The sequence below is a fragment of the Neofelis nebulosa genome, chromosome 12 (assembly GCF_028018385.1).
Source record: "Neofelis nebulosa isolate mNeoNeb1 chromosome 12, mNeoNeb1.pri, whole genome shotgun sequence".
Taxonomy (NCBI): Eukaryota; Metazoa; Chordata; class Mammalia; order Carnivora; family Felidae; genus Neofelis; species Neofelis nebulosa.
The window spans coordinates 34,026,832-34,047,791 of NC_080793.1; the positions used below are offsets into that span (position 1 = coordinate 34,026,832).

At 48.6% G+C, this 20,960-nt stretch overlaps 1 protein-coding gene across 1 annotated transcript in view; it reads left to right on the top strand.

Moving 5' to 3' along the window:
- The window catches only part of GABBR2 (gamma-aminobutyric acid type B receptor subunit 2), a 351,377-nt gene that overhangs the window by 254,857 nt on the left and 75,560 nt on the right, over nucleotides 1-20,960 (top strand). The window contains exons 9-11 of the mRNA XM_058694795.1: nucleotides 9,883-9,963; nucleotides 13,392-13,542; nucleotides 16,647-16,779. Coding sequence (XP_058550778.1) covers nucleotides 9,883-9,963; nucleotides 13,392-13,542; nucleotides 16,647-16,779 — 365 coding nt within the window. The remainder of the gene's footprint in view (nucleotides 1-9,882; nucleotides 9,964-13,391; nucleotides 13,543-16,646; nucleotides 16,780-20,960) is intronic.

The window sequence follows — 20,960 nt, forward strand, 5'->3', positions numbered from 1 at the left end:
GCAGAGCTCCTGGTGCCTTCCAGACTCTTGTACCTACCATAAAGGAAGCATTTTGTAGGAGGCTCTGTGTTTGCAAAACTAAAACACGAGTGAGTTGGAAATGGGAGGCAGCTTTGGAGAGAAGACTAAAAGGGGAGTCAATAAACCGTCCTCCTGCACTTTCTGATTCCAAAGCTATAAAGTTGGTAGGACAAATGCCTGGAATTTGGTAGGCCTCCAGTACAAGTTTATTGAATTAATCTGGGAGAAAAAGACCTGGATTCAAGTCCTGGCTCTGAAACTTAGCAGCAGTGTAACCCTGGGCAAGTCACTTCGTCTCCCTAGGCCTTAACTTAATCCTCTGGAAAATGGGATGGCACTAATGCCAGCCCTTGCCCAGTTGGAGTGGGGAAAGGGCCACATGAGATCTTGCTCTATAAATTCTCAAGAGCTGGGAAGCTAGTCACATTCCTGACGCAGTGCCTGGCTTCTGGCCAGCTCTTGGTAATGCTCACTGGATTAGCTGGTGATAGGACTTGTGGAAATTTAAGAACATCTTCATTTACTTGTGGTTTGCAGCGACTTGTCTCGCAAACAGCAGTTAGCCTTGACAGCAGAGGGAACCAAAGCTAATTCAAGATGGTGGCCATTGTTGCATCAGCCTGGAGAAACTACCTCTTTTGTAAAGTTAGGAATGCTGGGTAAACAGAACTGTTCTAAAATAACGTGCCAGAGTTAGATTCATGGCCTCCCTTGAGACGGAGGCATTTTTAATCCAGGAGAGGCTTCAGATCCCTACGAATGATCTCTCCATTTACTTCGTTTTCAAGGGTTCCCAGAGCTTTTAACTGTCAACAGGACAATCGTAGAGTGTAGATGGTGGATGCCATCAGTGACACATCCATACTCCCTGAGCATCCATTATTTCCAAAGAAATAGCTCATTAAAGGCACCTGAACCCCTCACCCTGTGCAAGGAGAAGGCCAGACGTCCAGGGAGTTAGCCCTTCCAGGGACAGCCTTGTACCAAGGAGGAGAGAGAAGCAGAGGATAAACCTCTCAGTAGCCTTCCCTCTTGGGTGGGGAAACTGCAAGGTATGTTCTGCTCTGTCTCTGGGGGTCCTCAGTGGGATTTTGCCTCAGCTGCCCACCCAGAAACCTGCTCATTAATGCCCCTTTACTGGCTCCCTTCCCTTCCCTGTCTCACCTCCCCCACACCCCTTCAAGCTGCCCTAGGATCACCTCTCCAGTAAATTCCATGCCCTCTTACTCTTGCCTCGGGCGCTGTTCTGAGTGAGCCACCTGTGGTCAGAGCAGGAGTTAGCGTCCTGTTGGCCGCACACCTTGGGTGGAGTGGGGGACCAAGGCCCGGACTCCTTTCAGTTCCACATTCACTCACCCTCCCCCACGCTGTCGCTGACTTTCATGAAACCACGTGGAGAGGAGGATGAATGCCAGGGAATTGGCTTCTTTTTTCTCTCAAGAGAAGAAAGAATCCATGTTCCTGCCGAAGTCTAAACACGGTTGGGAGTTTGCAGCAGGGGAGGAAGTCGAGTGAAGCCATGATTAGAGCCTTGTTTGTGCTCTTCGGCAGCTCTGAGCATCTGTGTGCTCCACTCGCCGGCCCTGCCTTCATTAGGCCTGTTTGTCAGAGTCACAGCAAATGACGATGTGCTCGAGTTTCACACGGCTTCTGTGCAACATAAAGGGCTCAGACTTTGGACTTTTATGTTTCGGCACCTGATTTGAAGGGCTGGGGTCTTGCATCACGCCAATGGCATAAATGTCATTTGGAAGGTACCTAGTGAAATGTGGGCTCGTCCTCCCCGCTGGCAGCCATTAATTACCTTTAGGTCTTTGGGGTAAGAGATATGGTTCTATGCAGTGCGCATTTCCTGAGCACCTGCCAGGCGCTTTACCAAGTCCTCTGAGGGAAGCCAAGTTGAATAAGGTACGGTCCCTACCTCCCAGGGGCTTCGTGATTTCTCGGGCAGAGAGCCAGGACGATAAAAGTGGGAAGATGATTTCCCAGAACCTACTAGAAAACTTTCAGAGCTAGTCTGGCCCTTGTTTGAGATGCTCGAGGCTGGTTTTTAGTATCAAGGAGTGTGTCGTAGCTCCCTCCACCCAGCCGTGGGTCTGGAAAGGCCAGTTGGTTGGACTGCCGCTCGCCTTGGTATAATTAAGATGGAGACCCAGTCCACTAACCTGCAGGATACGGTGCGGAGCTGTGGGTCAGCAGGAATGGAAGGACACACGTGTATGTGGGCTCCTTGATGCTGGGAGCCTGACTCTGACACTGCCCAGCCTTCGTGATGCAGGCTTACCTTTCAGAGAGCCCAAGAAAGGTAGCCTGGAAGACAGAATTATTAACAGACCTTGTGTTTCATTGAGCTATAGACTCTCCATGTTGAAGGGAGCCCTGACTCTCTTTTGCAGCATTACCTCTACTTAAATGCCTCCGGTGATGGGGAACTCATCTCTTCATATGGAGAAAGTCTATGAGTGTTCGAAGTCTATGCCTCTTCATCACTAGCTAGGTGCTGTGGCTTAATCTCTCTAAGCCATCATTTCAGCATTCAGTTTAAAATAGTAAAATTAAAGGAGATCACTTTCTTTGCCTTGAGTGATGGTGACAATTCGATGGTGTGAAGCTATGAACAGTTCAGTGACTGGCACAGAGAAGGGCCGTGGCAACTGTAACCCCAGATTTGCCCCCCCCCCCCACCAGAATTTCTTGAGAAAAGTAAGATCTTCCTCCCTTAGGACACATTTCATGTTCCTCATTTCATGGGACATTGTTATCATTGGTCCAGGAAAGCCCCTCTCTGTTTGTCTATGCCCTTATCTCTAGCATTTGTTCTTACCCTGCACTCCCGCCTCCCCCAGGAAAGGGCAAACACTCTGAGTATTTTAATGCATATATTGTGTTGATATGTCCTCACAAAATGTGGATTGATGTCTTGAATGCATATATTTTGATTTATATCAATGCAACTGGATTATATATCTTCTTCTGTTTCTTTCTCTTTCTTTTTTTTTCCTCCCACTCAGCACTTTCTTTTTGGAGATGCTTCCATGTTTCTATGTGAACATCTGAGCCATGACTTTCACTGATCATTCCATGGGGTGCATTCATGCTTTACCCATCCATTCTCCCAGTGATAGACACCCAGGCCACCTTCAGCTCCCTACCTATATAAATAACAAGTATCCCCTTATGAACCCAACTGGGCATTTATTTAGGACAAATGTCCAGGAGCAGAACTGTTGGATGGGGAGGTGGGTGAACACTAAACATGCCTAAGATCTGCCAAATGGCTCTTTCAATACCCACACCCATCTCCACTGCCACCAGCATGGAGATTCCTGTGTCCCTCCTCCCACAAGTACTTGCCAATCCCTGGCTCTCTCATTTTCTGTCCATCTAAAGGAAAAAGTAATATCATATTGTGGTTTTAAATATCATTTCTCTGTTAACTAATGAGGTTTGGGCATTTCTTCCCGTGTTTATGGGCCATTTGTTGATTATGACCACTTTTATTTTGAGAAAACTGTCTTTTCCTTATTAACTTGCTAGAGATCCTTATATATTCTAAATCTTAGTTTCCTTTTACCTTTAGGCTTTGTAGATATCTTCTCTAATTCAATCACTTGTCTATAAAGTATTTGTTGAACAGAAGTTCTTAATTTTGATTTGGATGAATTCCTTTTTCTCCCATATGGTTTGGGCTTTTGAGGTTTCTAAAAAATCATTTCCTGGCACCTTCATGCCAGGTCCTGACTGGATTTAGGGGGGTGCCGAGCTGGGTAAGATGCATCCCTGCCCTCAGAGAGCTCCTGATCCAGTGGGCACAGACACAGAACCTCAAGTGCATACGACATGTGGTGAGGACATTCAGAAGAGGGGCAATTGGCTCCACCTGACAGATTCCAGGAAGGCTACCTGGGAGATGTAGCACCTGAGATGAATTCTGAAGGGCCAGTGGGAGCTAGCCAAGAAGAGAAGAAAAAAGATATTCTAGGTGCAAATAACCTGTTGTGTTTGTATGTGTCCTGTGCGTCCCCTGCTACTTAGCTTTTGTCCGGCCCAGTTTACCTAAGTCCATAGACAAATCTGCCCTTAGCAGGTTTATTATATTCCCAGGCCATTTGACCAGTGTCCACCTGGCCTGTTAAAAATTTCCAACCAAAGGTCACTGACATTAATTTGTTAAAAACGTGGCAGCGGCATATTGTTTGTGAATACAGAGAAGAATGTTTGCAGGATTTGGGCCAAGGAAGCACAAAGTCTGTCTGCTCAGTGCTGCCGAGAGGTGCGGCTCAGCTCTGCTCCTCACTGGGTGACAGGAGGGTGACCCTCTAGGGCCTGCGCTCAGGCAGTGACCAGACCGGGGATTACTTCCTGAGGAATGGCTGGCCACCTGGAGAAGAGTAGAATCAAAGACCGTGATCACCGTGCTCTGACCTCTGAAGAACCACCAGGAACAGGGGTCCATGTGATGTGTGCCTCCCCCCCCGACCCAGGCAGAGCCAGGACCCGTGAAGGGAAGTCTCAGGAGGCAGATTTCAGCTTGGAATGAGGAAGACCCTTGAAAGCAATTGCAGAATCACCAAACAAGAGTTGGAGGCCGTGAACATCTCCCCATCCAGCCTACTGGCTTTAGCAAAACCCATGAAGGGCCACAACTTCCTGGGGGCTCCTCACTGAGGCGACAGGGGAGCCAAGACTAACTCCAAGGGTCCTGTCTACCAGCCAGAGTTCTTTCCTACCCCGAGTTTAGGATTTTGGTAGGGGGTCCTAGAATGAATGGAGTGATTGTGTTAGGCTTTCATGTTTTATTTTTGTTGAGTCAAATCCATCCTTTGTTTTTTGCCTCAGAGTCATACACTGAGTCTGTATGTTTGTGACAAACTTTAAAGAACACGTACACCTCCTTCCATTCAGATCTAGAGCCAGTTGAGGACAAATGGACAGTGAGGGGGTGGGGAGGAGAGCCCACGTAGCAGGATATTGGCGACCCTATCACTCGTCCTCCCGCCTGGGGGTTGCGGTCCCAGGAGGAGGCAGAATCGCTCTGATTGAAGCTGTTTCCCGGCCGTCTCGTGCGTGCTCCCAGGCCCACAGCCAGCGAATATTTTCAGACTGGACTTTTTTTGGCAGCCCAATTTTCACCAATAGGACCTATTTTCTTTACGTATCATCCAAATATAAAATTTGAAATAAAGAAGGAGCTTTTTAAAGAAAACCCTTCTTTTTGCCCCACAACAAGGAAGCAGCATTGTTCTGCAGGAGAGGGGCTTTCTGTTCCACACTATTTTTAGCTTCTTAGAACAGAAAGTGTCGGCATTGAAAGGCCTTCAGTCAAATGTAGTGGTTCTCAACTCTGGCTGTGTGTTAGGATCAGCTTAGGAGACTTTTAAAAAATCCTGCCGCCCTGGGGCGCCTGGGTGGCTCAGTCGGTTAAGTATCTGACTTCGGCTCAGGTCATGATCTCACAGTTCATGAGTTTGAGTCCCACATCGGGTGAGCTCGAGCCCTGCTTTGGGTGAGCACAAGCATCGCTTTAGGGTGAGCTCTGCTTGTCTCTCTCTCTCTCTCTCTCCCTCTCTCTCTCTGCCCCTTGCGCACTTGTACCCTCTCTCTCAAAAAAAAAAAAAAACAACAAAGTACTGCCACCCAAAACCCACCCCTCAACCCCCCAGAAGTTCTAATATAATGGACCCATATTAGGACTAGGGCATATGTTTTTTCTAGCGGTTCCCCGGGTGATACTAATGCCCAGCCAGGGCTGAGAATCATTGGAAGGAAGCCCTGCAGTGCAGTTAGCAGATGGAGAAACTGAGACCCAGAGAAAGGGACAGTGTGTCCAGGGTCACACAGTGAGTCAGTGGCAAGCATGGCAGAGTTGTGGGGGCAGGGAGGCCAGCCAGTGACACTCTCAACACTATAGCCCTCTGCTCAGTTCCTTCATCCCCACCCCCCACCCCTGATGGACCCTTCTAGTCTGTCCACATATTCCCTGGTCCACAGTCTGCAAGGCCCGGCCTATAACCAAATGAGTGGCTAATGTTGTTTGCACGGTGGAGTTACCAAGGAAGCCAAGAGTTAACAATTGAGAGTGCTGCGTGCCTCTCATGGTCTCCATCAGCGGGGCCACGGGTGAATGGAAGAGCACGGGGGGCACGAGCCTTCCACCTGCAGACCCCAGAGGGGCCCTGGGTACAGGGTGGGGGGTGGGGGCAATACTCTGTGTTACCTGGGGATGCCAGAAGCAAGACTTCAGGTTCCGCTCAGGAACTAACCAGCCGGCAGGAATCATAAGGCCTGGGCACACCTCGGGCACAGCTCCCACACCAGAGGCAGTCTGTCCCCCATGCCCTCAGCCCACAGAAACTGAGGTGCTCAGGGAGGAGGAGCAGGACTCATGGAAGGCTTCCTGGAAGAGGTGGGTGTAGGTTTGGGCCATGTTGGTTTAGTAGAGGGAGGGGAAAGCCACCTTCCAAGCAGAGGGACCATTGTGGGGAACCATGGCAGTAAGAAAACATAGGGAGTGTTAGGGGATCTAGCAAATAGCTCGGTTACTTTTATCATGAGGCAAACGACCATGTATCGAACACTTACTGTGAGTTAAGGCAAACGACGACGTATCGAACACTTACTGTGAGTTAGGTTGCAAGCTAGAAACTGCCAGTATTCTCTTTAGTCCTCATGGCCACTTTGAGAGTTCCCATTTTACAGCTACAACAACCTGCTAACAAAGTGCAGGCTGGAGGGAAATACTATCTGCAAATGAGAACAATTTTACCTGCCTGGTAGGACTGGGTGAGGCTATCATCCCTAAACTACAATGTCAGAGACTATGAACTTTTTTTTGAATCTTTATGTCTCCAGCCTCCAGCCTGGAGCCTGACATATAATAGTACCCCCCCCCCGCCCCCCATCAATGTTTGTTGAATGAATGAATGAATGAGTGATTAAGAGATTTAGCATAAGCATCCCACAGCACCCAGAGGTCCAAGGCCACCTTGATCATGGATAAGGACAGAACCTTATCTTCCACCACCCACACTGAAGCTTTTGAGAGATTCTTAATCATGAAATAACCTGGGGCTGGCATGCGCTCCGGAAATGTGGGCTCAGTGACCAGTATGAGCTCTGCCCTGTCTGAATCCAGAAGTAGGGGAGCCAAGTTCAGGCCACTTGGTCGCTGCCCAGCACATAGCTCTGAGTGTTCACTTCACTTACTGGGGTGAGTCAAGCCCAGCTCATGTTTTGCCATGAGCCTTAAATCCAAGAACATGAGAAGCACCAGTGATCCCCCAAGCGGTACCCCAGGGAGAGATTACGGTGATTAAGGCTTTCTTGGGAAGCCGAGTGTTACTTTGGTGCTAAGGGACAGTACAGTAGGGTGTGTGAACCAGAGGGGCGGGCTGTGTGGCTGGGGCGCAGTGGGGTGCCAGCCACACCACTTCCCGGCTCCTGGTGATCTGTTCCAATCAGTCTGCATATTTCATGAGCTGCCTCCCCACGCCAGATAAATAAATCAGGGCCTCCTCCTCCGAGCGGCGGGAGCTGATTGGGGCTGAGGACTTCAAAAGGCCAGAGCAGGGATACCGGAGCTCCCAGCAGAGTCTGCGAATGTGACATTTAGGAGCTGTGACCCAGGCAAGCGACAGCCACCTGCACAGTGTGACAGCCCCCAAATGGCAGGGAGACCATTGTGGGGAGAAGGGAGTGACTTTTACAGGCCTGTTTTCCACCCCACAGTCAAAGGCACACAAGCGAAGGGTGGCCTATGGGATTCCCTGTTCTGCTTCCCGAACGTTTATAAGGGACCAGTAGCACATCTGCATCTCTTCAACGAAATTCACTCAGAGCCAGAGCCCCAGCCAGCCGGCAGTTCCTGCGGTTACATGTTCGGAATTCCTGTACCCGCGCCACCTTATGGCATTCTTATGCCCAGCGTCTGCAGCTCAGGGGACCCGCTTGCCCTACGGTGGGCATGTGGGCACAGCTCTCCGCAGTTATTACACTCAGGAGGCCCACGTGGCCTGTGGCAGCTTGGCACAGAACTGTCACTGCTCAGGGATCCCGTCAAGGCAGCCCCATGAGAACATAGGTGGTGGGAAACGTCCCGGGTTTGAGGCTGGGCTCTACTCTTAGAATGAGGGAGGGGCAGCAAAGCTATAACCTCCTGAGCTTCAGTTTCCTCATCTATTTGGTGGGACTGAAGCCACCAACTCCAGCCATGAGAACTGAACAAAAAAAGGCACCTAAAGTTCCTGGCACAGATCCAGGCATGTTGTCAGGGCTCGGTGACTCTTCCGTGGCCACCCTGCCCTGCCCACTCCCCAACCCTGTCAAAGCCAGGTCTGCCCTGGGGGCTTCACTCTACTTCCACACTCCTTGCCTTTGGCCCTTCTTCCCCTGAACCTGCTTCATCTCCGGTCACCAGCACCCCACACACCAAATCTACTGACCCCCTGCCCTAGTTCTAGTCTCTCAGTGACATATGACATTGTCCCTTTCGTTGGCTCCCGGGATGCCCACTCTCTCCGCCATCCTGCTCCCAGCATCCTGGCCAGTAGTTCCCAGTTCCTTGCAGCATCCTTGCTCTACCAAGCCCCTAGGAGGTTGGCGCTCCCCAGGATTCTGCCCCTGGTCCTCTCCTCCCCTTGGCACTGTCCCTAGGGATCTCCTACCTGCCCCCATGCTCCAGCTCCCAGCCTACATGCTGATGGCCCTGACTCACTCCCTAGCCCAGAACTCTCCCCTGTCTCCAGACCCAAGGACATCGCCACTCTCATGATCCATAAGAACGTCAGGCTTAGCGTGCCCAAACCGGAATGTAGCAACTTCCCCGCTTCTCTGACCCTCGCCTGAGTTCCCCACTCAGGGAATGGTACCTGATCCCCCAGGCACTTGCTTCACTCCCCTGTTCCCCATATCCCCCACACATTTGATCACACAGTTGTCCAGATTTTACTTGGAAAAAAGAAACCTCTGTCAAATCTGATACCCCCATTCTTCATTCTTCTTGCCACCACCCTGGGCCAGTTTTCATCATCGCTATTCCTGGAGATGACCAAAACAATGACCTAAACCCACCAACAGAATAGTATCAAGGATGAAGGTAAATTCAAATGAATGACTTGGGTCTGAAAATACACCTGAGCAAGTATATATGAAGGAGATTGTGCTCGATATGACCCAGCAGAGCAATGTGGCCTCTGAAAGATACTAATTCCACCTGAGGATGCATTAATAAGAATATAATGTGCACAATAAAGGAGGGGACAGTCCCCTGTACTTGTGTTGACCAGATCATGCCTGAAGAAGTACATTGGTTGGTCCTTGAGTCTACACTCTATCAGACACAATGACATTGTGTGGTGTAGCCTAAGGAGGGACCTGGAGAGGGCAGAATTGGAAATGATATTCTGTAAGGTGAGGTTGGGGTCTGGCACCTGGGAGATGATCTGTCTTTGTCTCCAAGTCTATAGAGCTGTCCTGGAGCAAAAGGAGCAGAAGTGGTTTGTGTGGTCTTAGATGACAGAACCAGATGCCAGAGGAAGGTTATAGAGAGACCCTTCAGCTCAATGACCAGGAAGGACTTGGTAACTAAGTCCAATTATGAGGGCAGTGAGCCTCCATCCATGAGACATACAGCAAAGGGCGGGTAACCAGTGGGTGAGATGGGGTAAGAGGGCTTCTGTTCCACCCCAGATCAGATTGGAGGTTTTGCGATTCTACCTGGAAGAGGCCCTGGGGAAAAGGAAAGCCTGTGAGAATATAGCCAGGGCCCACAGGGGAGCAAGAACTGGGACAGGGGCAGACCATAGGACACCAGCCATGGGCACAGGGCTCAATCTAACCAACTACTGTCTCTTGCTCCCGCAGACAGCAGGGAGGTGAAGGTGGGAGAGTACAACGCTGTGGCCGACACACTGGAGATAATCAATGACACTATCAGGTTCCAAGGTAAGGCAGGTGGGCTTCTCATAGAAGGGGGCCTGCTCAATTGCTCCAGGCCCAGATATTGTCTGAGGGTTGGGGACAAGCTCGGAGTCCTTGGCTTCCAAGGGAAGAGGGAACCTCCTTTCCTCTTATCACACATGCTCGCTCACTTAGCATAGTGTCCCCATCACTCACATGGGAGCTGGATTTCCAGCTCCTGAGAGGGGTCACTGGAATTTGCATGGAGAGCTGGCTTTCACTGGGGTATCTACATTTAAACCAGTTCATGGCCAGGAGTAATTCTATTTAAATGTGGCCCAGCTAAATTTAGCTCTGTATCCTTCTTTGAGAAAGCATTTGGTTGGGTTAGTAATAAAGCCTGTCCACCTGCTGGTCTTCCTGGAAGACCATTCCCTCTTCTTCTGCTGGAGAACTCTTCCTCAGCTTCTAGAATGAGATCAAAGGACACCTCCTCTGTACAGCCTTCCCTGATTGCCCCCCACCCCCATTAGCTGAGCTAATGGGTCCCTTCTCTTGGCTTTCACAGTGTTTGTCTCTGCCTTTCCCATAGTCACTGTCTTTTGCATGGAAATTTCTAGGTTATTGGACCATGAGCTCCCTGAATGGATTCCACTTGACTTTTAACCCCTAATGCCAGGCAGGGTCTGACACATGTTGAAGGTTCACATTTGATGAAAAAATAAATACATGATTGATCAAGTGAGTGGGTGACTGGGTAGGTGAATAAATGAATGAACAGGTGAGCATATGAGTGAATAAAGTAGTGGGTGAGTGGGTGAATGGATAGATAAAAGGATGAGTGAGTGGATGGATGGATACATGGGTGGATGGGTGGGCTGTGGATGGGCTTAATCATTCTTAATTCCCTCAAGTCCATTCTGTCCTCAACAGCCAAAGCACTCTTGCCATCAGCCGCTATGCTGAAGATTCTCCACCTTTGCTCAGAGCCCTGCATGGTCCCTAGTGCTCAGCAAGGGACCTCACTCCATGGTGTCACCTCAAAGCCCCCCTGCAGAGATCCCTTCCCACTTCTCCTCTTCTTTCAGATCTCCCCAGACAAACTGCTTACAGCTCCTCAAAGATACCACCATGCCTTTGCCCCTGCTGAGCCCTCTGCCCAGAATGCCTTTTCCTAATTGTCTTCCTTGTGGGCAGCCAGCTGTTCATCTTCTGAGGATCAGCTCCCCCTTCTGTAGCCTTTCCAGACTCCATCAGGGAGAACTACACTCTTCTACACTTTCTTGCTCAGGCTTCTCCGTGTCTGATGTTATCAACTACCTGGACCCTGTCTTTAGAAGCAGTTTTTCATCATGGTTAGAGCACAGGACTCAGGCAGATCTGGGTTCAAATCCTGCTGGTTTTGCCACTTAGTAGCTATAAAAATCACTTAACGTCTAGAAAACTATTGCCTCTGTGTAAAATGGGAATAATCTTCTCTACCTGTGAGGCTGTTGGGTGGATCAAATGAGAAAATCTCTGTAAAGTGCTTAGCCCATGGTAAGCATTCAGTAAATACGATTGCTTATTATTGCCTTTTTCTTGTCACATGGCTAGTATAGAAGTTTCTTGAGGACAGGGACTGTTTCTTGGTTATCTCTAAATCCCTGGCACCCAGCACAGGGCCTGACAGGTAGAAAGTGATTATTCATGATGATTGATCATGATTAATGATGGTGAATGAAGGTATAATGGGGGATGAAGGAATAGTAAAGACTAGATGAATAATGAGTGAATGGATTGGGTGAAGAGCAAGAAAGAAAACTCAAGGCTGCTGCTAGTTACCATGTGGCTTCCATAATGTCTTAGTTATGGTGCATAGTTATGCATAGTTATGTGGAGGTGCCGTTTTGGGTGAAAGGAAAGTGGAGTACAGGGGAGGAGAATTGACATTGTTTCTACGTAAGCAATTGGTGGCCATAATCATCATATAACCGCTGCTCCAAACCTCAGCCCCTTTCTCAGGGACCAGAGAGGGATTTGTGCCCAGCCAAGAGCTCATGGGCACCCCCAAGATGGCGCTTGTGTTTGGGAACCAGGAGACACCCGAGCCAGCCTGATGCAGCCAGAGGTTCACTTGGGAGCACGGGGAGGAAAATGGAGAACGGGGGAAGACGCTTTCAGATGTAGAGCTTTGACTTCGGGAAGCAAGAAATGGTGTTGCTTTATCCACCTTGCGTCTGCTCTTGCCCTGACTTTCAGGCCTTGAAAATGTTACTTTACATGGAATTGCTTTAAAGCTTTATGTGAACCATGCCAGCAGGTTCCTAGCTGTTTTCGAACCTGGCAACTTCCCTAGACTGCTTAGATGGTTCAAATTCTTTTTATCCACTGAATGTTTCCAAACACTTTTGAACTTGCTAGCGGAGTTTTTTAAACACAGATGTTTGGGGGGGAAAATCTCAAACCCTTCTGCCACACCTGCCCACATCCTCTGCTTATCTCCTGGGAGCGGGGGTATAACCAAGGCGGGCGCCCATGGCACAGCCATGGTGGGGTCATCATGATCTCTGATGGGTCTCCCTGGGCTCCCCAGTTTCCCCACTGGGGAGAAAAGGCCCAGCATTTCACAATTCCATAGCAGCAACCCAGCTTGAAATAGCAGCTGAGAAAAAAGGGATTTGTAAGAAGTGGGGCAGAGTGAGGAGGATCCCTGCACCCCTCCTCCCACGCCAGCCTGCCTCTGGACAATTTTGCCAGTGACCACAAAGATGAGTTTTCTCTGAGGCCCTCAGGGCTCCCATAGTTTCCTGGTGCCCTCAGAGAATGAGCAGAGACGGCTCTGCAGTGACACAGAGGAATGGAATCCCACAGTTTGGGCCCAGTCCTGGTGCGGCAGGGATGGGGAGGCATGCCAGTAGCTTCTGCCTCCCACAGTTAGTGAGTCTTATGAAAAGGGAAAACCAGAAAGAGCTTTTATAACCTAATGACCTTGAGGCAGGAAACCTGCGGCCAGAGACATAGCTGTCTCCATGGAACTGATAGGCAAGGTGTCTGCCCTGTTGAAGGTGGTCATTATCATGTGTCAGAGCAGAGTCTGTGAGACCCCAAGCCGGATTTGTCACCCCCAGTGGCACCCGGTGGTACCCACTCACAGCATCTGGCCCCGTGCCTTCCGGGCCACTGTTACCTGTGGGGACAAATGAGGGTGGTTTTTCAACAGGGTAATTAGACCAAATCAAATTCTAGTCTTTTAATGGCTATTAAATGCATCACAAATTCCTTATGGATTCTATTTAGAGAAAGAAATAAGTCCTAGTGAAGGCTCCCTGCCGAGTAGACTGGCCAAGCACTGGAGCCCTACCCCCGGTAGACATGTCCTGCACAGAGGTTGTGCACAGGTGCCAGATGGCAAGAGCGTGCAGGCAGAGAGGTTCTCAAGGACTGACCAGTCATACACTGGGCTCAGCTGATATCTGTTCGTGGCCTTCTAGGATCCGAACCACCAAAAGACAAGACCATCATCCTGGAGCAGCTCCGAAAGATCTCCCTACCTCTCTACAGCATCCTCTCTGCCCTCACCATCCTGGGGATGATCATGGCCAGCGCTTTTCTCTTCTTCAACATCAAGAACCGGAATCAGAAGTAAGCCACTCACACCCTCCTCTTGGATGATGCTTTCTGGATTGACAAACCTCATGGGTAACGTGTAGGGGCATCCTGTGACAGATTCACCAGGGGCACAGAAGAAGTTTCCGGGGCAGTTTTCTAAAGTGGTCATTCAGTCACTGGGATGTGATTAGATGTTCCGTGTGCATGGGCATGTATGTGCACGAGTGCGCGCACATGCATATACACAGAGTCAGGGCTGCTGGTTGCACAGGAAGGCTGGGGTAAATAAAATCAAAGGCTGGCTATGCTCCTGTGCAGAAGGAAAACCACAGAAGAGGGAATCCCCCGAAGTCTTTGCTCCACCCCCTCGTGTCTTGGGGAAGCATTGCCCGAGGGAATCACTGAGTTCAGTAAGGGACACCACCCGTTAGTACAGCACTTTACAGTCTGAGAAGCTCCTCCCTCCCATCATCCTCACCTGAGCCTGAGATAACTCCCCAGATTACAGGTGAGAGGACAGAAGCCCAGTGACAGAGGGAGGGTTGTTGTCTGAGGCCACATTGCTGTGTGTGGCAGAACCTGTCCCCTGGGTTTCTGGCTTTGATTTCTTTTACTTTTTTTTAAATTTTTTTTTCAATGTTTATTCATTTTGGGAGACAGAGCATGAGCATGAGCAGGGGCAGGGCAGAGAGAGAGGAAGACAGAATCTGAAGCAGACTTCAGGCTCTGAGCTGTCAGCACAGAGCCCACCACGGGGCTCAGACCCACAGGATCATGACCTGAGCCAAAGTCAGATGCTTAACCGACTGAGCCCCCCAGGCGCCCCTTTGATTTCTTTTCCACCACGCGTGCTCTTCACTTTCTGAAGGAGAGCAGCTCACTGTCTGAGTTATTCTGGTCAGTCGTGGGTAGAACAGGCCAGCACCCAAGTGGTTTACCAAGCACAGCCAGCTTCTGTGGTTTCCATAGCAAATCCCTGTACCCAGCTCTCCGTGTTGTTGGGAAGTCACTGGGCGGGGGCTCAGAGCAGGGATCCCCCGGGGCACAGCTTCAATGCCCTGGAGCCCAGAAGCCACACTGTGTGACGTTCTGGGCTGCCAGGAACAAGCCTGATTCTGCAGAGAACAGGGGGTTTTGTTTTTTGTTTTGTTTTGTTTTTTCCCTCCTTGCTTGCAAAGGAGGAGCTTGAAAGCTCTAGATTTTGTTGTTTTGGGGTTCGATTGGGTCAAATCTATTTCCTAAAGAACGAAAAGATTTTTACCCACCCGTTGTTTTATTTTCTATATCACCAATAACCCATATACCACCACAAAAAATTGAAGAAAGTTCCGCCTAACTGATGACCATACGAATTAGCATTTGGCACAAGGCCTGGGCACATAATCAGGTTTCAGTTAATATTAGTTAATATTAATTAGTTAATTAGATTCCCTTTCTACAAGTTTCCAAAATACCCATCTTAACAGCAAGCTGCCCCTATCATAAGACTAAACTCCTTTAATTCTTTACCAATTCTTTTGGCCTCCTGTGGAAAATTACTATTACTCTTTCCAGGAGGCTGGCGTCTATGTGAATTTTTTGACTGGCTTTGCAGATTAAAAAATCTGAAAGATAAAAATAAATGTCACAGTAGTTCCAAGCTCCCCTCACTTTTATCTTCCTAAATGCTGCCTATTTGCTAAGGTCCTTTTCCTCCAGGACCTGCCCAACTCCTGGCCTCTCCCTTCCCCCACTTCCTGTGGTACTAAGGAGGAAGGGGTCTTAGCAGTTTGTGGTTTGCAAAAGGACCTCCAGGAATCCAGTCTCGTGTCAGCTTCACACATACATGCCTTGGGCAGTGAGATCTGTGGTCTCGTCTTACCCATGAGGTGACTCCGCAGGCCGAGTGTAGGGTGGCCCCACCCAGTGATCCCAGCTCAGAAGTCGTGTGTGATCCATAATTCACACCAGGCTTTTTATCTCTCTCCCACTTTGACACACATTTTTAAAATGTGAAAGCATTAACAGAATGGCAGAGTACAAAAGAAACTGTTGAGGGAACTGACTATGATTCCAATCTGCAAAAGAGTGCCTGGACCATGGGGGCACCTGAAAACCCAGGACATACTGAGTGGATTGTGCAGGGTTAGCCAGGCACTACTCAGGGTGGATTCCAGACAACTGATGGTCTAACCCGGGCCTGGCTTGCTGGACAGCTGGGAGCCAAAGCAGGATTCCTGAAAGAGGTGAGAGATAAGCATGTAGAGTTTGGGAATATAAAGAATGCCCCCAACCGCAGCCTGGTGAAGATAGGGGTGGGGGTGGGAATGGGGACGCCACTGTCCATTTAAAAAAATTTTTTTTAATGTTTATTGATTTTTGAGAGAGAGAGAGATTGACAGAGTGTGCGCAGGGGAGTGGCAGAGAGAGAAGGAGACACAGAATCTGAAGCAGGCAGACTCCAGGCTCCGAGCTGTCAGCACAGAGCCCGACACATGGGTTGAACTCACGAACCGGGAGATCATGACCTGAGCCGAAGTTGGATGCTCAACCGACTGAGCCACCCAGGAGCCCCATGCACTGTCCATTTTTATCACCTGATGACTAGAGGAGGTGTTCCCATCCATGTGTGTGACCCTCTTTGTGCACAAGACTGTGCAAGCTCCAGGCAGCCAAAGTGAATACTCGTATACCACCTGGTGACCACACTTCCTGAGCAGCCCCGAACACTCACCTGTAGACCTCCCAGGCCTGGCCCCCTCCGCAAGGGGGAGGGGAGTGTGGCCTTCTCGCCCTCATCTCCCTCCTCCCTTAAGGCTGCTGAACTAGAATGTAGAATTCTCTAGATGCACCCTATCTTCCTAGCCCCAGCCTAAAAAAAACCTACAAGCTGACCCTAGAGAAGTGATAGGTGAACTTGACCGAGGAAAACTCCATGACTAGAATCGGATAGCTTCCAGGGTCCTTTAGTGAGGGCAAAGCGGTCCTTAGTAGCTGGCACAGGCTTGGGGGGCGGGGGGCGTGGAGGAAGCCTGGGCTTAACGTTTCTCTGTCCTTTAGCCTTGGCAGCAATATACACGTAGTAGGCATCCAGGAAGTGTTTGCTGGAGGAATAACCACATTAACAGTTCTGTTAACTGTATTGTCTCTCTTGGCAGGCTGATAAAGATGTCGAGTCCATATATGAACAACCTCATTATCCTCGGAGGGATGCTCTCCTATGCATCGATATTTCTCTTTGGCCTTGATGGATCCTTTGTGTCTGAAAAGACCTTCGAAACACTTTGCACTGTAAGTCATTCTGCGTGTTCCGATGGTACAGGATATAAGGTTTTCTTGGTTTTCCATCCTCAAAAAACACAGATCCAAACCCAGAAATGAATGGAAATATGTGAACAGGCAAAAGACAACTCATTCAGCCATTTCTGTAGTTCAACAGGGCAGTATGTCGTTGCTTTCAGACTGGAAGGGACATCAGTATTGCCTGCAACATTAAGATCATGGACTTAACAGGCCACTGCTAGAAAACAGCCCTCGAGGAATGGCTGGGTAGCCTGTAAAAGGGAGGGAGGAAAACTACCAACCAGAAAAGGATCGATACCTGGGGTCAGGGTTAGAGCCACTTATGAAGGAACAGATCTGCCTATCTATCTCAACCATTACAGATATGAAGAAATGTCTGTATGTCTGTCTATGTGCATGACTTTGAGTCATATAGAAAAAGAGCCATTATTTTCTTTTTTTAATTTTTTAAAAATGTTTTATTTATTTTTGAGAGAGAGAGAGAGAGAGAGTACGAGTTGGGGAGGGGCAGGGAGAGGGGGAGACAGAACCTGAAGCAGGCTCCAGGCTCTGAGCTGTCTGCACAGAGTCAGACGCGGGGCTCGAACTTGTGAACCGCAAGATCATGGCCTGAGCTGAAGTCGGACGCTTAACCGACCGAGACACGCAGGTGCCCCAGAGCCATTATTCTCTATTTAAGCAGTGTTTCTCAATCCCTTTTTCCCCTTATTGCTCCCCTATGAAGCCTTTTTAAACTTTTTTTCTAATTATCTCCTCATGAAAATTTAATACCAAAGATATACTGTATGTTTGTTTATGTACTGTATGTATATCTATAGTTCATGCATGAAAGAGTAGTATTTTCACATTTAAGAACCAATGGTTGCCCCTTGGGAACTATATCACCCTCACTGAGAATGCATATACTTAAGGAAGCCCAAGACAGGGTAATTTATTTAGTCAATTTTAGAAATCTTATTTTGAAAATTAATTACCGTGTTTTAAATATTCACTGCTTCTTTGTTGTTGTTGGTCTTTTTTTTTTTTTTTCTAAAAGAGTTTACCCGTTAGCAGCTAACAACTGTGTAGAAGTAACTCTCAGTTGAAAATGTCATTGGCTCATTTTGTAAAATGAGAATGAGCAGTTGGGATTTATTTCTGGACTTTGACTACTGTGATCTCTCGAAACTGGGTTAGCCATTTGGGTCTCTGTATTGTCCCAAATGCAATAATTCATCCAATTCCCAGCCTGGAGGACCAGAGCTAGAAGCGATGGCCAAACGATCAGTTGGCCAGATTAATCGAAAAGCAACTCTTCAGTTTTCTGTTAAGGTGTTAAGAGCAATGTAGGCCCTTTTTTGCACAGCAGTCTCTTTTGGATGGGACTTGTGGCTCTAAGGTCTCGGCATCGTCCACTCCTGCACAGTTCTGGATTGCAAACCGGCAGCAGGTGCGGGATCTCTTCCACATGCTGCAGGCCAGCACCCACACCCTGGACTGTCAAGACTGCATCCTGTGCAGAGAGAGCCCCTTCTTCCCAGAAAGACGCTCCTGACATCTTATACCCTCCCTGGTCAGGGGCCAAAGGCTGTTACTGCACAGGTGCTCTCTGGAATTTGACCTGAATCCTACAAACACCAGGTGACGCAAGCTTGGGAGCAAAAAAAAAAAAAAGAAAAAAAAGGGACATCCCCCACACCGGGTTTTTTTTTTCTTTTAATGAAGCCTGACATTCTGTTCTGGGAGTCGCACTCATTTGTGTGAGGGGAAGGCTGTCCTGGGAAGCCTGGCGAGGCGGTATGAATAAATCATAAAGCGCTTTACAAATCAGCATTAGCTCCGAACACGAGGGCTCGGGAGATGTTAGGCCCCCATTCTCACCATCCCTGAGGATTCATTTATTTGCAGTCAGGGCTGTTTCAGAGGCTCTGCAGAGGGGAGCCCACATTCATGACTGTGGGGAAGAGGCATAGATTAACTACTCTGGACTGAACTGGGTCAGAACAAATGTGTACATGGGTTAGGACTGGGGTCATCTATTTAATAATTCCCAATATCACTCAGGAAGGGGAACTGAAAGCTTGAATTTAGAGCCTAAATACCAGTCCCCAGTGAGTGCAATTCGGGTTATGCCCCACCTGCTATTCCGGAGGGGTTGTGGCTCTTTATTTCACTTGGTGCCTCGGATTCTGTTCTCTCTGGGCCTGACAGCCTGCCCACCGGTAAACCCACAGCGAGCAGGGAGGAGGTAGAATCAGGGCCGTCTGGTGCAGTGAGCACAGATCTTGAACAGCCCGGGTGTGAGTCCCACCGCCACTCTTACTGGCCCCTGGCTGAGGCCAGTGACTTAGCCTCTCTGAGCCTCAGTTTCATCATCTGTAAAATGAGAGTAACAAATCCCCCTGCGGGATGGTAGTGTGGGCTAAATGCGATGGTTCCGGTGAGGCGCCTGGAACGAGGGGGACAGGAGGTAGGCAGCTTTCTCCCCATCACCGTTACCATTTCCCGGTATCCTGCTCTGTGTTCTGCAGGAAGTTTTTATAGGACAAGCGACAAGGTAGAACATGAAGCCGCTTCAGGTGGGGAGTAGTTGAAGTCACAGTTCGGTCAGTCCTGCTGCTGTATGAATGCCACCCTTTTTTCTTTCCGTTTTCAAGATGGAAACTGAACACAATGATAAACCATGAACACCACCTCAGGAAGAAACCTATGACAGTCATGAGATTCTGCCTCTCTGGGGGCTGTGCCTCTGCTCAGAAGGGCCATTATGGGAGGGAGGGAGGTGGCTACATGTGTGAGCATGTACTCCCTGCATGTGCGTGCAGACACACACACACACACACACACACAACTACTGCTAGGGAAACAGCTACACTTAGTTCCCATCCCCCGCTCCCTCTGACCCTTTCGGGAATCTTCCCAGCCTGGTTTCAGCAAGTCTTACAAACAGCTCCAGCTACACTGTGCAGTCTCCCTGGACACTGTGTGGGTAGTGGAATCACCATAGCAACGTGGCCCCTGTGGGCAGGGAGCTGCCTATGAGGACAGTGCTGGGCCTGGGCCAGAGCCCTGGTGCCAGGGGGGGTGGGAGGGCCGACTCCAAACTTAACTCGCTGACCTGGCTCAGGAATCCCAGCCCCTGGCAACCCAGAGAGGGAGCAAGGTGGGTGGGGAAGAGAAACGGCATTTTTCTTCTTTGTGGAATCCTAGGCAGAAACTCCACATGAGCGTGGATGGGTGAGAAGGGGCTCTGCAGTGAGGATGAGGCCCAGGTGGGCTTAGATGCAACAAAGGTCTCAACAGTTTCTGGGGCTTTCAAGCATTGCCAGCAATGCCATGTTAGCCGCCCCCCCAGGCCTGAGCCCTCACGAAACTCAGTACTATCCTCTGTGATTCACCAGGCCCAGCTTGCGGCCACCTGCAGACATCCCTTCATATCCCCTCAACCTCCTGACGAGGTGAGGTTCATTGTCTCTGCCTAACCAGACAGAAAACTGAAAGTCTGCTGTACCTGGCTAGGTGGCAGGACTGAAGTTTGGAACTAGCTTTGTTGGACTACAGAGATGTCTGAGGCATTTTGTTCTTTTTAAGAAATATATATATATATGTATATATATATATATATTTTTATATTTATATTTATTTATTTATAAAAATATATATTTTAATTATATATTTATGTATAAATTTATATATTTATTTAATATAAATATATATTTATTTATATACTTATATATTATATATATACATATATAAAAGAAAAAATATATATCTTTTTAAGAAATATATATATATTTGTTGCTAGCTGGTTCATACCAGAGAAGCAGGTCCATCAAATTCTTAGGGACGTGGTCAACATTTATCCCAACCCAAAATTTGTCCATTCAGATTTTTAAACCTTGGGATATCCTTCACATACCATAAAATTTACCCTGTTGAGGTGTACAATTCAGTGTTTTTTTTTTGTAGATCTATTCATTCATTTTTGATACATCCCCAAGTATTTCAGAGTACCCAGCATATAGGAGAATTACAGACTGCTTGTGTTCAAATCCCAGCTACACCATTTCCCAGCTGTGGGACCTTAAGTTACTTAATATCTCTGAACTTTAGTTTACTCCTCCTCCGTATAATGGGCATAATAATAGGGTTGTGAGGATTAGATGGCATAGTGTCTACAAAGCATTTAG